Source organism: Notechis scutatus, chromosome 2, assembly GCF_049901735.1.
Source record: "Notechis scutatus isolate UNSWTSFEM ecotype Mainland chromosome 2, rNotScu1.2, whole genome shotgun sequence".
In the NCBI taxonomy this organism is placed as follows: Eukaryota; Metazoa; Chordata; class Lepidosauria; order Squamata; family Elapidae; genus Notechis; species Notechis scutatus.
Window position 1 is genome coordinate 163,206,762 of NC_142010.1, and position 25,873 is coordinate 163,232,634.

Below are 25,873 nucleotides of genomic sequence, written 5' to 3' on the forward strand. Positions count from 1 at the left end.
GCAACACCCTGCCACTAATAGTCACCTGCGATGCATCGCCTTTCGGCGTCGGCACCATACTCAGCCACACCTTACCCAATGGCAGAGAAGCACCAATCGCCTTCTACTCCAAAACACTGTCAAAAGCTGAAAGAAACTACAGCCAACTGGACAGAGAAGCCCTAGCCGCAATTACGGGGGTCAAACGATTTCACGAATATCTTTACAGTAGAACATTCTTTTTAATTACAGACCACAAGCCACTATTGGGAATACTCGTGGGGAACAGGGCCACTCCCAACATCCTGTCACCATGGATGACACGGTGGTCAGAGTTCCTCGCCGCATACAGTTACAAGTTAATCCACAGGCCAGGAAAGGACATACCCCATGCGGACGCCCTGAGCCGTTCACCCCTACCGGAACTGGAAGACGACCTGGCACCTACCACGTCCACTCTACAAATTGAGACATTATCAAACCTTCCCATCACCGCATCACACATTGCGAAAGAAACCGCAAAAGACACACAGATGGCACGGATTTTAAACTGGGTAGGTAAGGGTTGGCCGGAAACCGATAATGACAAAACTTTTAGACCCTTTCGTAACCGTCAAACTGAACTCTCGATTTTGAAGGGATGTATACTGTGGGGGGATAGGGTTATCAGTCCAGAAAGACTACAGGAAAAAGTACTGTGTATGTTATATGAAGGACACCCGGGTATCGTAAAAATGAAATCCCTGGCCAGGAGTTACGTCTGGTGGCCAGGGATGGACATGGACATTGAGACATGGGTGGGAACATGCACTAAATGCCAAAAGTCCAGACCTAACCCCCCTCCTGCACCTATCCTCGACTGGGAGACACCCAGGGGCCCCTGGTCGAGAATCCACATAGATTTCGCAGGACCCACAAAAGGATATACATTTTTAATAATTGTCGATGCTTACTCCAATTGGCTGGAGATCAACGTCATGCATTCCACGACGACAGAAGCCGTTATCAAACAGTTAAGAAAATTATTCACAACGCATGGATTACTGGACCTATTATTCTCAGACAACGGGCCACAGTTCACAGCGTTATCATTTGAAAAATTCCTCGCCGAACAGGGCATACGGCATGCCCTAACAGCTCCCGCTCACCCGGCTACAAACGGACGAGCGGAACGCATGGTTCAGTATACCAAAGAGGCATTAGATAAACTAGACACAGGTGACATCCAAGACAAAATCAATAAAATGCTAACCATCCAACATATAACACCGAACACCTCGACTAACAAGAGCCCAGCAGAACTCCTGATGGGCAGGAAACTACGGTCGCACCTGGATAGATTACACCCCACATACAACCCTGAAAAGCCACCAGACTCCTCCAGTAAGTACCGCACATTTACAACAGAGGATCTGGTATACGCCAAAAACCTTACGGGGGACCCACTTTGGATAGCAGCTAGGATAACCCAAATAACGGGACCCCGGTCATACCGAATAGAAACGGAGGATGGAAGAAGCTGGAAGAGACACATAGACCAACTAAGGTCTAGAACAATAGAAAGAAACACCGACAACCCTAGGAACATAGAACATCCGCACACACAAGTACCACACCAAACAGACTATAATAAAACCAGAGAGGGGGGAGATGCCTCAAACGCTAATAAAAGGGGAGGGGGAGACCCTCCACTAACATGACAAAAAACAAATCACCAACCAACACCACCAAGAAACCAAAACTACTTACCTGCAGGCGACTTCGGAAGAAGGGAGCTGGCAGTGGAAAACCAACACGAAGCCACTCCTGGAAGAAGCAGCCAAGCTGACTCAACCAGCCCGGGTAGACCAGGCAGGAGCGGCAGAGCCGACTCAACCAGCCCGGGTAGACCGGGTGGGAGCGGCATGGCTGACTCACCCTTCCAGGAGGTTCCACGGAGAAGGACAGGAGAGACAGCGATCCCATCCGAACCAGCCGAAGACAACACTGCAACTGAATTGCGCAGGTCAAGTAGGAACCATAAAAGCCCCACCTACTTACGTGACTACGTAACGTAGGTTGGACCAAACCAAGTGGGAAGGGGTGTTGTATATATTTGCATACTCGTAATACTGCATTCTGATTGGTCCGCCAATGCCGCCTATTGATTGGTCCATACTGAATACTTGAATACTGTTATAATTGGTCCGCCTGACGGCGGGAAGTTTAAGAAGCTGTCATTGACCGTGAGCCGCGAGCAGCCGCTATAAAAGAGGCTGCCGCGGCTCCGGTTTCGTTGAAGTTACTGAGAGCAAATAAAGAGCTGAATTCACACTGGTCTCGAGTCAGATCTTTTCCCGCGACAGAACAGTTTTTGTATCCTTGGAAATCATTGTTTGCTATTAATTTCCACTTTTTAAGATGTGGTGATAATCACAAATAATAGATGTTGTTTGTCTGTCCTAGCTACTCATCTTACTTACTGTCTCATCTTACTTTTTCTGATGGGGTGACTTTGGGTTTATGGACCAACAATTCCAGGGTAATACTGGACTACCTTGAACTCTGAATGGGGTTGAACTCTCTCTCACACACAAGTGGTATGCACTCTGGGCAGCCTTCTGCTCTTTCTCAAGCAGCAGTTGGTTTTCTGGCTCAAGGGGCTTTTTTGTACAATTACATTTTGGGTGTTAATTGTAATTATTCCAGAACTGGGAATTATTGCTCATAGTCACTCATGGCCTAGTCACCTCCTGCTCAGATTATTGTCAATGTTGCACAAATGGGCTGGCTTGAAAAGCATTTGAAATATAAAGCTGGTATCGAATGCAATGGTCTGGGCTGTGATGGAGTATCTGGTTACCCATGGGTAACCCATTGCTTTCGGACTGCACTTATTGCCAATCAGCTTCTGGTCCATTAAGGATCCAGATCTTCTCTTCTATGCCTCTGCTCATCTAATCAAATCAAAGAGTATCAAACATCTTCTAAATCCTGCCTGTCTAGGGATGCCATCTGAGAGAACCTTGGAAACAAATGTTCTCAATTGCTGCCCCTAACTTTAGAAATCCACTCTATTCTTTGTCTCCTGGGTTTCAGGAGAACAGTTATGACCTGGTTATTCCATCTATCCCAAAAGGAAGGAATTTTGCAATTGTTGGGGTGACCTAGCACATAAATGGTTTGGGATCATTCCCCCTCATCACTGTGATACTATAGGCATGTTTTACTTTTTTAAAAATTGCAGTCTTTCAAAGTTTAAACTTCTTCATAATGGATTTTACGATTTGCAATTAAAGTTAAACAGTAACTATAATAGTTGTATGCATATTTTGTGTGTTTCAACAGTTGGCTTTCTTTTATTTGCGTGGCCAATATTTGGAACAGAATTAGATGAAATATTCTGGGGAAAAATTATCTTGTGGAAAGATCTGTTTCATGCCTATATGTATCTACATATGTGTGATCAGTGCTTCCAGCTACAGCTTTGCTCCAGATACTTGCATCATTTTTAAAACAATTCTAACACAGATTTCCTTCACCCCTAGATTTTGGTATCCGAATACCCGTGGGGCACATTGATTACTATCTTAATGGAGGAAAAGATCAGCCTGGATGTCCCCGTTTCATATTGTCTGGTAATAATGGTTCTTGAGTGATTATTTGAAGCTGCTTTTCTGTCAAAGCAGTGTACCTTATACAGATACAGTAGATATAATCTCATCAGGGATGACTGTATCAAATGGGGATTAACAGGAGGTTGCCAGAAAGGTTCAGTAAGGGAATTTAATGGGAAATCCCTGATAATTTTTCCTTTTGAGGGTCTTTTCCACTTTCTATCAAACCATAGCACAAACTGAGCAAGCAGCAGTCTCTTTTTTTCTGTGGAGTTCCCGTGTCTATGAGATTTTATTAAGTAGTCTCCAATAATTAAAATAGCTTTTTCTCCCTTCTTCTAATACTGTTCAAGGACAGTTTCAGAGTTTATACAATTTGTTAGACTTTGTCACTCATTATTTTGGAATGAATACAGAAGGCTGCAATAACTGCAGAGGCAATACAGTAGAAGCAATCAGGGTAGCTATCAGCATTGGGACTATTAAAAGTCAGGCTGTTACAATATTCTATTAACTCAAGGATAAGTGGTAAGCAATCCAGCAGTGGGAAAAGGCCCTTAGTCAAGAATTTGTACTTGAATTTAGAAAACTGTGAGCCTAAGAAGGGACAAAGAAAATGCTTTTCTAATGATTTTGGCCTAATAAGATAATGTCAGTATTGCAGTCATGGCCTGCAATGTTTGTGGCTTGGCATATTTGTAGAAAATGCAAGAGCATTTTGGACAGGAGTCATAGGCTCAAATGGAGGCTATACAGCTATCTTTCTGGTATACATGAATTTAGATTCCTATGCTCAGTAGACTGGTGGACTCAATAGTCTAATCAGTGTTTTTCATCTTCAGCCATTTTAATATGTATGAACTTCAACTGTCAGAATTCTTCAACCAGCATGTTGGGAATTGAAGTTCACACATCTTTAAGTTGCTGAGGTTGAGAAACAAAGTGGTTTGACAATTATCAAAGAAAAATCTGTGCATTGGATAAGAGCATAAGGAAGTTTCAATTTCTATTTGTGCTTTAAAATTTCAGCAATTCGAAAAATAAAAATGTATTTTATATACACTATAAATGACATGTTTCGACTTATTTGCTATTCTGTTAGATATAATGCAAATGTATAGTTAAAGCATAAGAACAAATCAATTAAACCTATATTTAGTCCATTAATTGAAATCTTCAGGACTGGTTTAAAAGCTTGGCATCTTCCTGAATTAAAAATCTCTTTCTCTTAAATTTATATTTTAGCTTTTTATTTCACTTTTTTTTAACCAAAATGATTTAGATTTTTAAAAAATGATTAGAAAACCCCTGAATAATCTTTGCTGTTTTTTTTTAAGGCAAGGAAAGGGACATTCATGAATTTGGACCATTTTTAAAGAAAAGATTCCTATAGATTTCCACAGAGAACTATTTAATGTACTGGTTAAGGCATGAGATCAGAAACTCTAAGAACATAAAGCTCAAAATCAACTGGGTGATTTAGGGTCAGTCATTCTCTCATAGCCCTAAAAAGCAGGTAACCCATTTTGGAAAAACCTTGCCATGAAAACTGTACGGATTAATCCAAGAAGTCGCTAGCAGATAAGACAAATCAAAATCACCAACAACCCCCTTCCCCATTGTCAGGCCATTTCCCCCTTTTATTGCTTTTCAATTGTTATGCTAATTAAAAAAAATTTAAATAGTGAAACGGTAATCAGATTGATATTTTGATGGCCAACAAAGAAATTAAGAATAATGAGAAATGGCATCATCCACTAAAATGATGACTGATATGCAGCTTCATACACTCTGTCTCTTTCCCTTTCCAGGCTACCAATACCTGATCTGTGACCATCTGAGGGCTGTGCATTTCTACATCAGTGTCTTGAAAGATTCCTGCCCAATGATGGCTTTCCCTTGTTCCAGTTATAAGAATTTCTTAGCTGGTCACTGTTTAGATTGCTCCAATCCTTTCTTGATCTCCTGTCCCACAATCGGTATGTTACTTCTGCAGTAATCTCAGCATCTAAACTTTCAGAATTTGGGATGTGAATGCAGTTAAGATATGTGCTTCCCATCAGATGACAAATGAAATCAAGATCTCTGTTGAGATACTATTTTATTGAAAGTTCTGTCAAAATTTAAACTTGCATACCCCAAATCTGAACAATTCTAAAATGCAAGTAAGTTGTTGAAATGTTTGGTTTCAATTTCCCATCAGGCGTTGCTTTTTATTTCCTAAGTATGTAGACAGTAAATCAGAATGCAGCAGTAATAAAGCAATTTTGTTCCCATTCTCAAGTTCATTCTTAAAAAGGAACAGAAAAATAAAGAATGAAATACCAATATTTACACGGGGGTTGGGGGGGAGAGAAAGAGTAGGAATGAATTGAACTAGTCCAATCCTAAGATTCAAGATTCCTAGAGTTTTTCTACAGTAATAAATTTTGGAACTGAATTTTTGCTGTGACAACAGGAAACGCTGCTAAGACAGCAATGAATTGTTCCCACTCTCTTGTCTATCCCCTGCCTGCATTTAATGGCATGACAGTTATACATTAAGCATGCAGAAAACATGGTCTGGAATTGAGATGGAGATAATGATGTAGATGGCAATTAAAATAGAGTAAAAGTTATGGTATAAAAAATCCCTTAAAATTCCCCCCCTCAATAAAAATTCCCCCCCCACCCACAACCAAAACAAACAAAACAAAAAAAAAAAAAAAACCCAAAACAACAACACCCCCAAAAACCCAAAAAAAAAAAAAACAAACAAAAAAAAAAAAATCTCCACTTACCCCCCCCCCCCCCCCCCCCCCCCAACCCCCCACCCCCTCACCCCCCCCCTCCCCCCCCCCCCCCCCCCCCCCCCCCCCATTTTTAACTATTAATAAACTCCCCCCCCCCCCCCCCCCCCCCCTCCTTTTCTTTTTCTTTTTTTTTTTTTTTTTTTCTTTCTTTTTTCTCTTTTTTTTTTTTTTTCCTTTTTCTTTTTCTTTTTTTTTTTTTTTTTTCAGGCTGCCTATTGTGTTTCAAAAATGAGTATGTCTTCTAAGACCTTTCCTTACTTGCACTGAACTCCAGTACATATATGCCAGAGCAGCATTATTATTTTTTTGTTATCTTCCCATGATATTGTCTTCATCAGAGTGTCTACTATATAGGCATGATTAAAAATCCAAGAGATCAGCCACAAAGGTGTGATTGAAGCTTTACCCATTTTAATGTGCAATACACTTAAAAATCAAATAGAGTTTTTATTACAAAATCATGGCTACTATCTTGACTTTTTAAATTATACTCTGTGGATATCCTTGTTTTATCTCATTCACAGTCCAAACAAAGACTAGTTTAAGTTGTCATGTGATATTCCAGTGTTAAAATAGTTTTCCCCTTTTATCTGACAGCTTTAAGGTGCTTCTAAATATTGAGACTTTGTCATTCATTATCTTGGAAGGAAGACAGGCGACTGACAGAGACTGAAAACAGAGGGAATAGAAGGATAAAGATAAGCAATAAGGACAACATTTGACTTGAGAACAGCAAATTTCATGCCAGTATAAGTATCTGCCCAGTCAAGGATGAGTGAAGAGCACTTACACTCAGCACCGAGGAAAGGGACATTTGTTTTATGATAGCATCCTTTAGGTTTCGAGTATGAATCAGAATAGATCTTACAAGCTGGGTCTTAGTCGAGATTCTAACATTAAGCATAACTTAACAAACACTTCTTCAGTGGTAATACCAACTTTTTTTTTCCAATTGAGACTGAGCTTGTAAAAAGGAAACTTGTAAGAACATACTGTTCCCCATTTTCAGCCTTAACATTCCCAGCTCTCTATAGAGTGGCCTAAAAATATCCTTTTGCGGATTTGGTGGGTGGGGTAAGTTAAAAGGTAGAAATGGAAATGATCTGGCTTCCAAAGGCCTCTGTACCCATTGTCATAATTCTCTCTCTCATTTCTGAAACTGTCCCCCCAAGGTTGGTCCCTGCTGCTTTCTAGTGATTTCACCACATCCTCAAAAAGCTTCCTGCAATTCTCTGAAAGGCCTGGAGCCTGCATTTTGACCCACAGTGCCCAAGTTATTGCTTGCTCCTGATGGAAGAGAAATATCCTGTGTGTGGATTCTTCGAAGAGTCAGTGCTATAGCTGGCATAATTAACTCCAGCTATAGCACTGCTGCCTTTATCTTGCACACCTTGAATTTCACCTGATTCACAAACGTCTGAGTTTTTCCTCTTTATACTTACTTTTGCTATTTAAATGAAAAGTGAGACTTACAAAATCTCAAATTTGAACCCAATACTTTGAATGTTCACTCTTTACTTATGCACCATAGAATTCACTTTTCACTTTTCTTCTGTATTATAATGTTGATTTAGGACTTTTGGACAATGGAGGGCTCAACATAAAAACATTACCTAGAGAGGTTAAAGTTTACTTGGCCACAGCTGCATCAGCACCATACTGTGGTGAGTAATTCAAAATTGAAAACTTTCTTCTTAATATCGGAGGACAATAATTTAGAATTCAGAACCAGGGACACCGATAGATTTCAAATGCAAAATGAATACACAGTATAGACAATCTTCCTCTTGATTTTGTAGTTAAAAGTTCTGCTTTAAAGCTCCTCACTGAGATTGAATGGTTTACATCTGTCTCTACTGGAAAAGATCTAAGTACCTACAGTACTAACCTATATGTTCAAATGAGGAACAGAGGCAAGACTAGATCTGGGAGAAAACTGACATTTCATTTAGATGGTAAAAATTGTTAATGATCTGGCTGAATTCATTGTCTTTGAGACATAAGGGGAACAAGAAGGAGTAAAATCTTATTCCTATCTTTAAGAAAAAGAAAACTGGAGGATCTAGACAACCAGAGAACAGTAACTCTGCAATTGATACCTGAGAAGATTTTAGAATAAGTTTATAATGTTTTAATTAACTATTTGTGGTATATCGCTCAACAACTCGCAGACAATATATGCCTATGTTCTCCCATAATAAAAGTAATATAGACCAATTATTAATTGATTTTAAAGGATCTGACTGATGAGGGGACAGATATTCTTGTATGAATTTACAAAGAACCTAGCAACAATTTTCTTTTTAATAATGGAAGCTAATTATGTTTAGTGCTTTCTGCTGAGAATGTATTTTCTCTGTTGCTTAGTACACCATACACTTGTGGAGTTCCACTTGCAACAGAGGAGAACTTCAGATACCAATATTGAGATAACTTTTCTCACTAGCAATTCCTCAGCTAGCACCAGCTTCATCATGTGAGTAATAATGGACAGTTCCAATGTCCTCTTTTGTTCCTTTCAGTTTGCACAATTATCCAATAGGCAGCGTAATCTTAACTAGCCAAAATGGCAATGAACTGTCAGACTTGTGGAATCTGTTCTGTGTCAAATCTAATTCCCTTCTGACTCCAAATATGTGATGCATGTTTGCTTGTTTTAAGCTTCTCTTGGATTCAGTGTGCTGCAGAATAATGTAAAACTAACCCAGCCTGTCTTCACTTTGTACCAGCATTATAAATATCTGCCCAGACTGATTTGGACATGGTATAACATTTTTCTTCTTCTAGCCCACTCTCATCCCATATTTTATTTTTCACTGCATATATTGGCAGATCTTTTTTTCACAAAAAAAAAAAAAAATCACCATAGTTGGCAGAAATTATTTCTGGAACACACTCTAACACAGGGGTGGGCAAACTACGGCCCGCGGGACACATCCGGCCCGTTGGTCATTTTAATACGGCCCGCCTCTGAAAAAAATATATTCCCCTCTGAAAAAAAAATTGGGGCCGGCCAAAAGAGACCCGCGCCGCGTGCCAAAAATTGCACACAACACGGAGCTGGGCAGCTGCTTCCTGCTAGCGGGGCCAAGGCCACCGCCCGGGAACGCCCACTGCTTTCCCAAGCCAGGGCTGGGCAGTGGCGTATTGCCCTGCACCGCGTGGCCCCGCCTGGCAGCGTGCTTCTCAGCTGGTCTCCTCCTCCTCGGCCATACAGAACAAACAGGCAGAGAAGGAGGAGACCAGCCGGCTGGTTGGGGGAAGCTTTCTGCGCCGAAAGAGGCAGCTACTAATCTCCGGCTTTGCTCCACTTCTCCAATGGTCCGGCACCACCCTGTTCTTCTTGTGTGCAAAGAGGCGGCTAATGATCTCCGGCTCCGCTCTGCTTCTCCAACATCCGGCGCCACCCTGTTCTGTGTCAGGCCCAGCAAGTCCGAGCAGCCGGCGCACAGAACAGGGCAGCGCCGGATGTTGGAGAAGCAGAGCGGAGCCGAGATCATTAGCCCCTCTTTCGCAGCACAAGAAGCCTCCCCAACTGGCCAGGTGCTCTCCTCCTTCTCTGCCTCCTTCTCTGCCTCTCCCCTCTTGCTCCTCACAGTTGCCCTGAGCTGGTGCGGTTCTTTACTTGGGCAGCCAGACACCCGCAGCAGCGCCCGCAGCAGCAACAGGCAGTTCTGCCCGGGCTCTGCTCAGGTGTCCGGCTGGGGCTGTCAGGAGTTGCTACCGCCGGCGCAGCTCGCGTGGCTCCAGTCCCGCGTTGCCTTGGGAAGGGAAAGGCAAAACCAGGAGCCGCTGAGCCTGAACCTCCGGTGCCGCTGCTGCTGTTGCAAAGCACCGCCGCGGCTCTTCCTTTTGCCTTTCCCTTCCCGAGGCAACATGGGACTGGAGCCCGTGGAGCCGTGCCGGCAGTAGCAACTCCTGACTCAGGGGCCTCCGAGGGGAGGGGAAGGAGGAGGAGAAGGGGGCGATTCCCAAAATCTTGTGCTGACCCGGCCCGTCTGTCAAATTTTAAAGTGAATGCGGCCCCGAGCCAAAAGTTTGCCCACCCCTGCTCTAACACTACTAACACTTATTGTGCCATGGATGTTTCCATATAATATTATAATAGCAACAGAGCCATATACATTTGTATTTGAAGCATGTAGATTTGCAGTGCTAGTCTATGAAGACATGAGCAATTGTGCAGTTGCAGAATTCTCTGTAGTATTTAACTAAATGTTCAAAATCAGGATTTACTGAAGTTTCAGAAAATTATTACTTTGATTGCTTGTATAAATAGTGGAGCTACATTAATTTTCTTTACTATTTTCTTTCTTAATTGTGCAGCTAAATGAATAACCAAGAAAAATGCTAAGTGCAATCTTATATATACATTATGTACACAAAGACAATGTTGAATTTACAGTGCAGAGAGAGTTGGCCAGATGCTGCCAAATGTTGAAGCAAAGCTAAGCAAACAACTGCAGTTATTTAGGAATGCAGATTTTGCTTTTCCTGCAGTGCTTGATTAGTCCCAATGTGTTTTTCTCTCCTCTTGTACTTCAGCTAATATGTACAAAATAAAGGCATTGCAGAAAGCATAGAATTTCCTTTGGATCCTCATGGAAAAAGGCCTGGCTCTCATTGAGAGTGATTCAGAGCTTACTTTGCAGCTTGACTGTAGCTGTTCCCTACAATGTATTTATATTTCTACAAAAAGTCAATAAAACTTTGGTTCCTCTTCTCATACTTTATATCCTATTGGGCTTTGCAGACCCAAGCAGCAAATGCTGGGCAAAGGCTTGCTGATTCATTCTGCTCCACTATGCCAGATAGAAAATGTGATGTTGCAGCACCTTCACAAGTTTTGGAAGAGGAACAAAGATGAGCCACCTATTGTTGGGCACTTTTGTACTGCATCTCTGCCTGTGGATAAAAAGTAAGCAAGAAATACTCTTTTTTTCCTAGCAAGAAAAGTATTGAGAGATTCTTTGTTTGAATTTTAATTTATTTGGGGATAAGTTAATTAAGATGCATTTGAAGCATTTTCCTTGTTCACTTGTCTATATGGTATGTATTTATTTTAAAATATATGAGATTGGAACTCTGTTTGCTTTTAGCTTAAACAGTCTCAGAAGTGCTGGGCAGCTCCAAGTAGCACCATTTCCTTTTCTTCATTCGTCTTTTTTGAAAGCAGTGGTAAAATCATTTTTGCTTGTACCAACTGTAAACTGGCATAATATTTGCTTGACATGACGTCAGCCCTTATCCCATCACCATGACTATTGCCTAGCAGTACCATTTGTATTTGTTGCATGCAGGAAAAGTTAAGAAAAGGGATTAGGGATTGCCTTGGTTTCCTTTCCACCCATGAAATGTCATAGCTACCATTAAAATATCCACCACTTGCTCTCCTTAACATGAGTTGGTGGTGGGGCTGGGGGAAAAGGCAAGAACAAGCAAAACTGCCATAATTTGTTCCTTGCCTAAATTAAGGCCCAATAAGGTCAATTTAAGGTTCTTCAAGTACGAATAGTGAATAAGATGAAATCAGTTTCAATACAACAGAAACCAAACTTAAAATTAAGGATTAACATAAATTGATCGATCTCCATTTCTTCATGTTACCACTGGTAATATTGGTTGAAACGGTCATCCTTTCAAAGGCAATTTAGAAAACGACAATTGATAAAACCATTAAGGAGCAATATATTCCAGGAGTCATTGTCCCCCCCCCCCCAGTGTATCCTTATCTTCTTGCCTTTTACTTTTCTTGATATGCCTTTTCCCTTGCCAGCTGAAATACTTCAAGTTTTGAGAAGCTGCTGTTTTAAGGGGCAATATAGCCTAACGTCATATTAGATCAATATATCCTTTTACTTGAGAAACATAAAGAGTGGCAGAGAAATAGATTTGGGAATGAAATAGATTAGCCAAAAACTCCAAACTTATCCTAATCCCATGCTCCTAAGGCGCTTTAGTGAGCAAGGGCTATTGTTTGCAAGGAAAAGGTTGCTAACCTCTGTTATAAAAGATAACACATCTTAGCAAAGATAGCCCAGGACTGAAAGCCTACCTCTACCACCTCCACCGCCACAAAAAAAGCGTTCAGACAAAAGAAATTATTAAAAATGTCCTAGGGCAGAAAATTTTCTGCTATTAATTCAAAAAGGCAGGCTGAAGAATGGGAATTTCAGTTCTTTTTGTAAATTATTATTGTTGCATGGCAACTTACCAAAAATGCATTAAAAGCTTAGCAATATCCTTTAACTTTATTCTGTTCTTTCTTCAGTGAGAAGATGATGTGCTTGCCACAAGTGCTGACTATTACAAGTCATAACCCCCTTCTTCAGAACCTCAACATTCAGTGTGATTAACCCAGTTTTCCCTTGTGGACACAGATATTATAAAGGGGCTATAACTTTGAAGGTAGATATTTTAAAATTAAATGTATGGCGTTAAAATTTTTTTAATGTATTGCCTGTCACAGAAAACTTGCTTCACATCAACTGCTAATAATTTAAGCCTGTTTTTAGTAAAAAAAATTAAATAGTTTTACAACTATGAAGAAAATAAATACAATGTATATAAAATGGAACAGCACCTAATTGAACAGGACCTATTCCTAACAAATCTGGAGTAAAAATAAATAGATTCTGCCAGAAACTGGCTGTATGTGGTGCCAATTGTTTTAAGTGCTCCCTATATATTACTCTCCCCTGTAAATGCAGTTCTCCCTTTAGAAGGAAGCAAATGGGATGTTTTCTTGATGAACTTTCAGGAGTGGGAGGCCATTATCAAGGAAGAGGGTATTTCATGAATTTCTCTTCTACTGCGTATCTCCATTAGCACATTCAACTCAGTTTTCTGACCCATTAGATCAGGGGTGTCAAACTCATGTCATCACGGCGGTGTCACATGATGTATTGGGACTTTTTCCCCCTTCGGTAAACCAGGTGTGCGCGTGGCCAATGCTGGATGCATCTGGCCCACTGGCTGGGAGTTTGACAGCCCTGCACTAGATGAAGACTTTACACAATGCAGGATAAACTTTTTCCATTTGTATCCCAAGTAGCATTTTGCAGTAAATGTAAGCAAAATTCTACCTCTTAGTCTAAAATCTTTACCCAAGACAACTGGCATGTTAAAAATATAAAGATTTCCTGGATCATATTTCCTAATTCAAAAAAGGAAAAGCATAGAAAATGGACATATACATGTTTTGTCTGATCTTCACTCCTTTTGCCTCAGCAAAATCCTTTGGTATTAAAATAAAGACATCAGGATTGGTTACCAAACTTGGCATCACTATTTTAATTTTATTTTGTAAATATGTTTTTGTAGGTTTTAAAAGCAACACCCTCAAAACTGTTAACAGTAGAACCTTTGCCTCTCATTAATAATGTATAAAATAAAGTTTTGATTTAACTTTCCATTCACTTGGGCTTCCTAGTGTAAGTCTTTTCATCGCACCAGTGCTTTCTGAAGAGAACTTGATGTCACTGAGGACAATGCTATTGAAAAACAACTTCATTTCTGTCATGCAAGTTGGATGAATTATTGAAACTAATAGCAGCATATACTGTATGCTTCATCCTCTCAATTCATTGCATCCCTACAGTTGGTATATTATCCAATGCAGGAAGAAGGAAGACAGTGTTGCTATATTAATTTATATCCTGATTTTCTCTCCATAAGTTATTCAAAGCAGTTAAGGTAACAATTAAAAGCCAACACTTAAAATATTATAAATCACTATATGGATCACTATAAACTAGCACAAATTGGAAAGGGATGTATTGACTCTTTCCAAAGACCAAGTGGGAGAAAAAGGAAAGCCTTTTACTCTGTGCCTAATAAATAAAACTTGGAAAGCAGATGCATCTTCAAGAGAATTTCTCCAGTTGATATTACTTTCTCAATAGATTCATCCTGTGGTCCCTAGATAGTTAAGTTGTGAACTGTTTAAAGGCAAATTCTTAAACTTTACCCTGAAAGTGCAGATCTTGTATCACAGTTATAATGTGTATCTAGTATTATACACCAGATAGCCGCCTATTTGTTGAATGTTATACCAACTGAATTTTCCAGGTAGCTACTCTCAGCCTGGGGGTGGAAAGTTAAATATTTAAGTTCTGTGCAATCGTGGGATGCCTTTGTGAAGAATATAGCTTTAGTGAGAAGAATGACTCCTCACATTGGCAAGCACACTAATGATAGCCAAAAATGGAAGGAACAAATGAAAGATTGTTTTCTTCCTTCTTTGATTTGTGAAAGAAGAGAATTAATAGAACCTCCATCATGTTCCATCAGTTAATTATACCATTATAATTCCAAGACATATAATATATTTAACATATATCAAGTGTTCAAGAAAACAAACATCCAGGTGCCAGAGCAGATCGATAAACTCTGGAAAATATCCCATCACTGCCCCTCTGTTCTATGTATGTCTTTCATGGTGCATCATATGGACAGAAATTTTATATATATTTTGACACACAAATAATGAAGGCTATCGTGATTGGTGATCAGTGATCTGATTGCTTCATGCAGGTCTTGGATTCCCAATAGCTCTTCTCTAGAGTTCTGGGGTCTGAGTTGGAGCCAGAGGGGCTTGTCCTTTTGCAAGGGCAGGATGATTAGTCCTCAGGTGGTTTCCCAAAGCTGTGTGAAAGAGAAGCCATAATTATTTATAAGAACTAGCTTATACCTATATGTCCAGTTTTAAAGGAAACAACTCCATTGCCCAAGCTAACATCCTAATGTTTCACAAAGTCTTATCAGTGTAGGTGACGACTTGGCTGAGCCCGAGGGAGGGATCAAGCGCATCATCAGCCTTGGATCCCTACATACCCACAAGAGATCTAAATCCAGCCCACCTTGAATACATGGGCGGCGGGGGGGGGGGAATAAATCTGGCATATCAAGGAGAAAAGCTTTAGAATTGTAATCTCGTTGAATCAAATCCCAACATTGTGATGTAACTCAACAGATCTGAGAGTACTCTGGTTGCATTGCAGGAAATCAGACCAAGCAAACCAAACCTTACTTTTTTTCTTTTCATCACTCTTCCGTACAATAGTTTTCCTGTTAGAATTGACAGGAAATATATTTAAAAATGTCCCAAAGATTCTTTTCAAAAGGCAACTGGATTTTTTTGGCTTTTTCCTTGAAAATGTTTCACTTCTCATCCAAGAAACTTTTAGTTCAGTTCAGCCAGAACTGAAAAAGTTTCTTGGATGAGAAGTGAAACATTTTCAAGGAGAAAGTCAAAGAAATCCAGTTACCTTTTGAAAAGCACCTTTAAAACAACCATAACCTGGATGATTGAGAATCTCCATATGTGTGTGTGTGTGTGTGTGTGTGTGTGTGTGTGTGTGTTTTCTTAAATTTTCACGGGTACTTACATGTATGGTATTCAGCTTTGTTCAGGTATTTTCCCATGTCATTATAGTTGTACTTTTAAAGTTGTAGCAATGTTTTAAAGTTTTAAAGTTGTAGCAACATTTTAAAGTTGTAGCAAAGTTGTAGCAAACCTGTTCATGGAAGAATTCGAATCCAGAGCCCTAGCTAATGCCACCCACAAACCCAAACTACGGTTAAGATACATCGATGACACATTTGTGATTTGGCCCCATGGAAAAGAAAACCTAAACAATTTCCTAACACACCTAAACAGCACACACCCCAAAATAAAGTTCACCATGGAAACGGAAACAAACAAAAAACTACCATTCCTAGATGTACTAATCTACAAAAAAACAGATGGCACACTAGGACACACCATATACCAGAAGAAAAAACACACAAACCGCTACCTCAACGCCCAATCCCACCACCACCCAGCACAGATAAACTCCGTGGCCAAAACACTAATCAGACAAGGCACACATAAAGACTGAACTATGCACCCCGACTAAAGTACTGACAGCTAACGGCTTCCACAAAAGCAAAATAACCGGCTTGATCCACAAAAACACACTGAGACATCATGGAGACCTAGAAGATGAACAGACCTATGGAACAGCTGTCCTGCCCTACATAAGAGGTACTACAGACAAAATCAGTAAGATACTACACAAGACTGCCTTCAAAACAGTCAGAAAAATAGCAGCCATCCTAAGAAACCCCAAAGATAAAATTGACCTGGAAAACCAAAGCATATATGAAGTCCCCTGTGCATCATGCCCTGCCACATACATTGGACAGACCAATAGAAGAATAAGTACCCACCTGGATGAACACAAAAATGCAGTAAAAAAGCTGGAACACACTTCCTCACTCGTCCAACACATGAAAGCAACAGGTCATAGCATCGACTTCAATGGCACCAAAACCCTAGCCACTATAGAAAACCCCAGCTACAGAATTATCAGAGAAGCCATAGAGATTGAAAAAAGACCTGAAAGCATGAATAGAAGAGATGATTCCACCAGACTGTCAATTATCTGGAAGCCTGCACTCTCAAACAAAAAAATATCCACACCACAAGCCAGGCAAACACCTGGGCACAAACAGATCCCCCCTGATACCTCAGCTCAAACACACCCCAACCAGGCACCCAGATGAAACCTAGCTACCTAACAAATGATAGCCATCCATTTACTCAGAGCCAAGCTGCACTAAAAGCCTCCAATACAGGAACACAATGTTGCCAGCCAATCAAGACAAAAAAAGCCACAAAACAGACAGAAGATATTAGAAACACCAATCAAGCAGAATGCAGCAAATTCCAAGACCAATAAACACAGACCAAGACTCCCAACCAATCAGGATGAAGAAAAAAACCATTCTGGCACAGCAGTAGGCTAGCCACAAATTTAAAACTGAAACGGCTGTGAAAGTCTGACTCACAGACAAACGCTATACAGAAGCCTGATGATGGCAGATGAGATTCTACCGAAACGTTGCTACAACTTTAAAAGCACAACTATAATGATGTGGGAAAACACCCGAACAAAGCTGAATACCATGTGTGTGTGTGTGTGTGTGTGTGTGTGTGTGTGTTTGTATATGTGTGTGTGTGTATGGATTTTCTCAATGACTTGTTAAAGTTAGTGCTAGCCTTTTAATATCAGAAATGAAGAGTATAACCAATGACACAGTCAGCCTCCACCAAAAAGCTGTTTTCAGAATAATAAGAATTTGTGAAAAATATTAACGTGAGTTTGAACCTATTTTATCAAGACACAAAGATCTTCTCTTTTAGATTCTTTGTTAAAGTTAAGTTTATTTGCTTCTCAAGATAACTTGCAATGAGTCAATTTAGATCAAAAAATATTACTGGAACTTTATAGCAATAACAATAGTACTTAGACTTATATACCCCTTCATAGTGCTTCACAGCCCTCTCTAAGTAGTTTACAGAGTCAGCATATTGCCATCAACAATCTGGGTCCTCATTTTACTGACCTCGGAAGGATGGAAGGCTGAATCAACTTTGAGCCGGTGAGGACTGAACCACTAGCAGTCAGCAGAGTTAGCCTGCAATACAGCATTCTAACCATTGCACCACCACGGCTCTTATGTTTTTCCTATCTTCCCCTGTTCACAAACTCCTTTCCAAAATTTGATATTTGGTTGTACTATGTTTAAAGAGACTGTCTTACTAAAACCTTGGTGGATGAAGGAGAGCAGTTAAAATTATGTCAGTTGAAGATTTCCATTTTCCCCGAACTTCCTAAAAATAACATCACCAAATAATGGCACTTTTGTCATCAAATTGCATGTATATGAACTGAAAATTACAAAAAATGGTGTGATGGGGAATGCAACCTGATTTGCCTAGCCCTGATCTGCAGAATGGTTTCAAACACAAATTTTAAAACAAACAGTAACAAATAGTAAACAAACAAGTATATTAATAACATTTAGCTGCAAACCAAAACCTCATGAAAACATCAGTAGAACATACAGCACATAATTCTAACCATTTTTGAAACAGATATTAAAGTTGACAGAAATAAATATGAAAAAAGTATCATAGAAAAAATCCATAGTCCTGGTACCATCAATGAAAAATGAGATGGTGTAATTCAATCTTCTTGATGACAAGCACAGAGACAGAAGCGTGAATCTGTTATATATTATTCACCCAAAACTCCATTCCTTCCCCTTCTTAGGATGGGCATTGTGTGAAGGGCATACTGCAAGATTTCATGAGAACTGGGCAGGATTCCAAATGATCCCTGCACTGATTATCAATGTGTTCTTTAGCAGATTCAACTAGATTTATGTGTTTAAAGCTGAGAAGGACAAAGATGTGAGAAAATTAGAGACTGTCTGCTTTTATGCCACAAATCCATACTTTAGGATCTAACAGAGAGGCCTCTTTTAATATCTCAACTGATGCAGGCTCAGTTCACATGGAAAAGAGAAAGGGAGAAGTTAGTGCTGCACTTAAATTGTGGAATATCATACACCAGGAAGCAAGGTTGGTTTATTTGTATCATAGAATTCTTGCTTTTTCCTCAGGATTCAAGCACATATTCACTGAGTCACAGCCTATGAGGTACCAGCTGGTCCAAATCATCTAAGTGAATTCTCTGTCAGTGAGCCATAAAGGAGATGCCACTTGTCTCCTCAGACTTCTTTCAAGGAAAGATACTCCAGGCTCTGTCCTTCTGGTGTGCACTGTGGGCAATCTCTCAGCACACACTACAAGTGATCAGCCTAGAGCCTTCCTGGTATACATTGGGAGTCTTCTAGGCTGACCAACTTCAGCACATGCTAGGCAATCCTGAAGCCACTGGGCTTTGGAGCACTTCAACCAGTGCCAGAAGAGAAGGCTGAGATCAGTACTGGTCCAAAGCGATTTTATTGAGGTGAATCAAGTCAGGTCTTTGCTTTGACAACGTGAATACGGTTGCTTCACAGAATGAATAATGTCAATGTAATAAATCTAAATTGCTTCATACAAGCCTTATATCATTTTATATCATCTCTAAATATAAGTATTCCTTCTACCTCATCCAAATCGCTAATAAAATTATTGAAGAGTAACATGCCCAGGATTGAACCCCATGGCACTCTAAGTAGTATCTTCTCTCTAATTCAATGAAGAATCATTAATGAGCATTGTCTGAGTTAAGTTTTTGAGCTAGCAATCTATTGAACTAATTCTCAAACCATTTAGCCTACGTTTAGTTTATTAGTTAAATTAGAATGCAATGGGTATGTTGTTAAATACATTACTGAAATCAAGATATATTATGTCACGAGCATTCTTACAATCATTAAGGAAGCTAGTAGTTCTTCATAAAAAAATGAGATGAAGTTTGACAAAGCCATGACCCAAAGTACTTTTCTGAAGCATATGAACTAAGAATTGATATACCGCAGGTTCTAAGGAAATGTGGGGCAATCAGTATGCTGGGTTCATTAGTTACCCTTTCCTTGCATATCTAGATATGTTTCTTTCTAAAGGCACAAAGAATACTTACTTATCCAGGGTGATGTGTGCCCATGTTTACTCACTTCAAATACTCCCCTTCACTCATATAGTCCATAAAAGACCCTGTCAACTCAGCAAAATCTTCCAATACAAGACTGGTAGAGTCCTCACCAGACAGGTCACTGTCAGGCCGAGATTTCCTAGGATGAGTAGAATGAGACACAGTGCAAGGAACCACAGGAGCTGTTTGGCCAACTGCAGGTGAATCACCTACAGGCATCACTGGCTCTTCATACTCTGCCTTTTCCACCTCTGTGTCTGAAGCAGGTCCTAAGACATGATAGAGGCTGGGTAAGCGGATGTCAAACTGAAGGCCAAACTTAGCAAAAAGCTTTTCATTCAAGGCATAGAGCTTTTCTGAGATGTCATAGCCAAGGAGGACAGAGAAGAGACGGGCAATATAGTGCTCCTTAGCCAGAAGCAAATAGAGCTTTTCCCTTTGCCAAGTGATAAAATGGGAGTCAATCTCTGCTGTCAAAGTTGCCTGCCAAAGAAAGAAGAGAAAAAAGTTCATTTGTTTGTTTTTAAGGATAATGAAGTCACTGTGTTACCTCATATTTTGTTAGATTTATTATACAAATATACAAGAAATCCACATTTTGAAATAAATTCATATTCAATATACTGTTTATTTGTGTGCATTATCATCTTTGAAAATGAGTTTTTGCAATACATTGGTCAAGTATTTCTTGAATAGTTTGGAACACAATGTATCAGGTTTGTTGCAAATGTATTTTTACATTTCTACTTTTAAAAAGCTCAGTTACATTGGGAAAGTGGATTGATCTTTGAGGTTGACAAAAGCAAAGGAAGCATAGAGAGCATCTCTTTATTTTGAACGAGGATAAATAAGAACATAAGCATTGCCCAGTTGGGGCAGATTTCCCTGTCCCATCTAGTCTGTTCTCACAGTGCCATACCAAGTGCAGGAGGAAGCCCACCAGTCTCACAGCAGATGGTCTTTAGAGGTAGTCACACCATTATTAAGGCTAGTAGCTTTGACTTCCATGTAATCTCTAGTCCCCTAATCATCCTGGTTGCTCTTCTCTGCACTTTCTAGAGCCTCAACATCTTTTTTATAGTGTGGTGACCAAAACTGGATGTAGTACTCTAGGTGTAGTCTTACTAACGCCTTATAGAGTGTATTAGTACCTCACTTGATCTTGATTGTATCCCTCTGTTAATGCAACTTAGGGTTGCATTGGGTTTTTGGGGTGAGGAAGTAACTTGGAATACAAGTAAAGTAGAACTGCTTAATTCATTTTTTGCATCTGTACAACCCAACTTACCAAAAACAGAACCATAAAAGATAGACTAGGAATGCAAATTAAAATAAGCAACTATCAGGACACCTATCAATGCTAGACAGATTCAAATAACTGGTCCTGACAGATTACATCCCAGAGTTCTGAGGAAACTGGCAGACAGAATCTCAGAACCATTGAACCACATCTTTCAAAGTTCTTGGAACAACAGGGAATTACCTGAGGACTAGAAAAGAGCTGATGTGGTTCCCATCTTCAAAAAAGGGGAAAAAACAAATCCAGGAAATTACAGATCCATCAGCCTGACATCAATGCCAGGGAATATCTTGGAAAAGATAATCAAGTAACAAATCTACAAACACCTAGAAGCAATATTAAAACCAGAAGTGAACATGGGTTTGTCAAAAACAGATCACGCCAAACAAATCTGATTTCACTCTTTGACAAAGTGACTAAATTAGTAGATGAGTGAAATGCTGTTAATAAAGTGTCAACTCTCAAAACGACTTTAGCTGAAGCCATGTTCCTTTTACTTTGTTTCTTAGTTGCCATACAAAGGTGGGGGGGGGACTATGGGGTGTGGGATAATTTCCTCCCAGTTGCCAGACATAAGACCCGTGGGAATCAAGGTCATCTCAATGAGAGCTCGTAAGGCCTGGAAGGAGTAGCTGAGCAGCCTACCATCTACCTGGTTAGTTAACATGACCAGTATGTTAGGGGAGTGGGTGATATCTATTTCTTTTATTATATTAAAAATGCAGGAAATATTTACAGTTGGTTTCACATTTGAACATGCTGATATGATGTACCCAATAAAATGGAACTTTGAGGGAAACCACAGCCTCGGAGTCTTGAATCGATTGGGGTCATTACTCGGAACCTTGAAACATAGTATATTTAGATTTCAGTAAAGCATTCGATAAAGTAGACCACAACCTACTTCTTGGCAAGCTAGAAAAATGTGGGATAGACAGTACCACCACCAGATGTGTTTGTAACTGGCTAACAAATCATATTCAACATGTAGTCCTCAATGGAGCTATATCTACATGTAGGGAAGTAAGCGGTGGGGAACCCCAAGGTTCCAATTTTGTCCCAGTACACTTTAATATCTTTATGAACAATCTAGATGAGGGAATAGAAGGGGAAATCATCAAATTTGCAGATGACAATAAGCTAGCATGAATAGCTCAAGATCCAAAAGGATTTTGACTGACATGAAAACTGGGCCCTATCTAACAAAATAAAATCCAATGTAGACAAAAATAAGATTTTACACTTAGACAAGAAAAAACCAACTGTATAGGTACAGGCTCAGTGAAACTTGGCTTAATACCAGTAATTTTGAGAAAGATCTTGGAGTCCTAATGGACAATCACTTAAATATCAGCCAACAGTGTACGGCAGCAGTCAAAAAAGCCAATGCAATCCTGGGTTGCATTAATAGAGGGATAGAATCAAGATCATGGGAACTTCTAGTGCCATTTTATGAAGCCTTAATAAGACCACTCTTGGAATACTGTATCCAGTTCTGCTCACCACAATATAAAAAAGATGTTGAGACTCTGGAAAGAGTGCAGAGAAGAACAATGAGAATGATATAGCTGGGGGCTATAACATATGAAGAATGTTTACAGGAATCGGGTATGTCTAGTTTAATGAAAAAAAGGACCAGGGGAGACATGAAAGCAGTGTTCCAATATTTGAGATGCTGCCACACAGATGAGGGTGTCAAACTAATTTCCAAAGCACCAGAAGGCAAGACAAGAAACAATGAATGGAAACTAATCAAAGAGGGAAGCAACCTAGAACTAAGATGAAATTTCCTGAATGTAAGAAACATCATCTAGTGGAATGGCTCGCTATCACTGGAGGCTCTGACACTGGAGAAGAAACTGGACAGCCATTTGTCTAAAATGGAACAGGCCAGGGTCTCCTGCTTGATCAGGGGGTTGGCCTACAAGATCTCCAAGGTCCCTTCCAACCTTGTTATGCCTTTTCCCATCAGGACCTGAGAAAACACTAGTGCAATTCATGAAAAGCTAATTTGCTTAATTACTTAAGGAAATACAGGTATTACTGATAGCCAGCATGGATTTATCAAGATAAATCTTGTCAAACTAAATTTGCCTCATTTCTGGACTGGGTTACTTTGTTAATAAATTGTGGGAATACTCAGCAATTTAGCTTCCTTTCAACAAAGCGTTTATATATCATGGCATTCTGATTAGCAAGCCAGTTGCTAATTGTGGACTGGATGGTATGACAATGAAAGAAATGTGTCAACTAGCACTCTAAAATACAGCAAGCCAATCCACAGACCATAGGCCATAGATAGCTTGAACTACACCCCCCCCACACACACATATATCTTTGAGGTCAATCATATGTTAACTCTACAACATGTTCATAACATTTTTCTGCCACTCTTTTGCTTATATCTAGTTCTGCAAAAATCCTCTATATTTCTTGCCTAGGTTTATGGATTGCCTTCTCTTAATCAAGTTCAGCATATAGCTGAATTAGAAACTAGAGCTGCTGTCTGGATAAGTTTCTTTTCTCTTTACTTGCTGAGGTTTGCTAACAAAATTCAGCAGTAACTATGGCATCTTTCTCTATAACTATTACATCTTATTCACCTCACTCTCGCACTCTAATCTCTCCACCCTGAAAGCTTGTAAACAAGAAAGCCATTTTGTGGGTGCACTATCATAACAACGCATTGTTGCTTTTTCCTTCTTCCTGTGCATTATGAGATCACTGCCAATGTGCGCAGAGCTTCTTGTTGCCTGAAGGCAGCATCTTACACAACAGGGGAAGGATTCTAATTATGCTTATTATGAAATTAGTGGCCAATAACAGTAAGAGTAACTATTGTTAAATAAATTGATGTCATAAGTCTTTGGGAAGTGAAATTAAAATAATGACAAAGTATTTTTAGGTTTTTTTTTATTTTGAGTATATGATATCACAATAAAATGTGCAGATGAGATGAAAGGATTATGAAATTGTAGTTGATTAAAAGTTGAATATTAGTCAGCAGCCAGTTCAGTTGTAAGATACATAGGATTTGTTTCCAAATCATGATTCTTGACTCTTGACGAATGTATCTTTTCTTTTATGTACACTGAGAGCATTTGCACCAAGACAAATTCCTTGTGTGTCCAATTGCACTTGGCCAATAAAGAATTCTATCATCAGAAGGGGAAGAACTGATAGTTTGTACTGCCAGATCTCAGGTTCAGTACTGTTTCCAATTTTGAGAAAGAAAAAAGAAAAAAGAAAAAGGAGAGGAGAGGAGAGGAGAGAGGAGAGAGGAGAGAGGAGAGAGGAGAGAAGAGAGAAGAGAGAAGAGAGAGAGAGAGAGAGAGAGAGAGAGAGAGAGAGAGAGAAAGAAAGAAGAAAGAAAGAAAGAAAGAAAGAAAGAAAGAAAGAAAGAAAGAAAGAAAGAAAGAAAGAAAGAAAGAAAGAAAGAAAGAAAGAAAGAAAGGATTTGAAAGTACTATTTCAGATAATGAAAAGGTACAAAACAGAAAAAGCCCTGTTCATTGTCATCCCAGGATGCATATCCCAGAATTATGGTCTTATATAGGAAAGGAGTTTACAGTTCTGCCTTAGGAAAACTTTATAATGGCAAGAGCAATTTAATAGTAGAACAAAATACTCAAAGCTGCCCTTTGTTCAATACATTCAAAAAGCTGAACTAGCATCTAATAAGGAGTTTTCATTTCGATTCCTGCACTAAGCAAAGCTTGGACTTAAATCATTAACTGCTTGAATTCAATAATTCAATATATCTGTTTATTTATGGAAATCATCTATACTGACCAGTTTATAAAAAGTATACTGTGAAAATGGAGGCAACTGAGCACTCAGCTGGTTCAGACAAACATAGCATGGCCTGCCGAGCCACAGTAATCTTTTATGTGCTCCTCATATGCATAATAGTGGGGAGAGGGATGTCTTGATCTGAGTCTCACATAGCAATGCAAGAGGCCAAAATAGGCAAATCCAAGTCAAAAATTAGTACTGAGCACTTACAGCAAAGCTGATAGACAGCAGCAGGGTCAAGGTCTTTTCTTGGTTACAAATATGGCTTCTCCTTTCTTGCTATACTTTGTAAAAACATCTTGCCAAATTAGGAGTTCTTTGCAATGTGTTAATCTGCAGCTGGTCAAGAAAGGTATTGCTTTAATTGTGATCAGCACAGCTGCTTTTGTGTTTATATTGCTGCAATGTTCCTTCTTTTAATCGTTCCAATTCAGAAATTCAAAAAGAATTTGTGGAAAAGATCCCAGGACACCTCAATTTGGAATCTTAGTCCTGGACCTCACCAATTGCTACCGTAATCTCTTCAGTTAGGGTTTGTTTGAAGTATGCCTAGTTTCTTCTTTGCAAGTAGAGTTTTGGAAAGTGTCTCCTCTTTCAAGAGCAGCTTAGTATGTACTACAGCAGGAAGAGTGGAGGCAAACGTCCCAGACATAGTAAACAAGTTGAACTACACAAACACTTTCCTGGATGCTCACACTCTTCACCACTCAACAGAAAATGAAAGATGGAGGAAATTATAAAGAAATCTGAACATTATGAAGAACATTACCTGAAAGGTTCCCTCTTCAGAAGGCCGTAATGATTCCCACTCTGGGGAATCCAAGAATTGATAAGGGAAAACATAATGTAAAAACTGTCCATCCTGACTTACTTTAACCCTGCAGAAAGAGAGAAAGGAGGGCAAGGAAATTATAAAATTAGAAAGGTTGTTGTGCAATTGCTGAACAATTAAAAGACTTATGATAAGGTTCATGC

The 25,873-nt window shown here is 39.6% G+C and overlaps 2 protein-coding genes across 5 annotated transcripts in view; one reads left to right on the top strand and one right to left on the bottom strand.

Annotated features, from left to right (window-relative positions):
• The window catches only part of PLA1A (phospholipase A1 member A), a 26,161-nt gene extending 12,376 nt beyond the window's left edge, over positions 1–13,785 (top strand). The window contains exons 6-11 of the mRNA XM_087957200.1: positions 3,507–3,596; positions 5,387–5,554; positions 7,942–8,031; positions 8,735–8,843; positions 11,121–11,285; positions 12,639–13,785. Of these exons, the coding sequence (XP_087813326.1) occupies positions 3,507–3,596; positions 5,387–5,554; positions 7,942–8,031; positions 8,735–8,843; positions 11,121–11,285; positions 12,639–12,723 (707 nt within the window). The 3' untranslated portion in view covers positions 12,724–13,785. The remainder of the gene's footprint in view (positions 1–3,506; positions 3,597–5,386; positions 5,555–7,941; positions 8,032–8,734; positions 8,844–11,120; positions 11,286–12,638) is intronic.
• Positions 13,637–25,873, bottom strand: part of POPDC2 (popeye domain cAMP effector 2) — a 27,132-nt gene continuing 14,895 nt past the window's right edge. Inside the window, exons 2-4 of one of the 4 annotated variants that reach the window (XM_026675460.2) lie at positions 25,668–25,776; positions 19,914–20,286; positions 13,637–15,013 (exon numbers count right to left, since the gene is read on the bottom strand). In XM_026675460.2, the coding sequence (XP_026531245.2) occupies positions 14,928–15,013; positions 19,914–20,286; positions 25,668–25,776 (568 nt within the window). In that variant the 3' untranslated portion in view covers positions 13,637–14,927. Of the gene's footprint in view, positions 15,014–19,791; positions 20,287–25,667; positions 25,777–25,873 lie in introns of all 4 variants that reach the window. The other 3 variants (XM_087957202.1, XM_087957201.1, XM_087957203.1) reach the window with 3 other exon arrangements.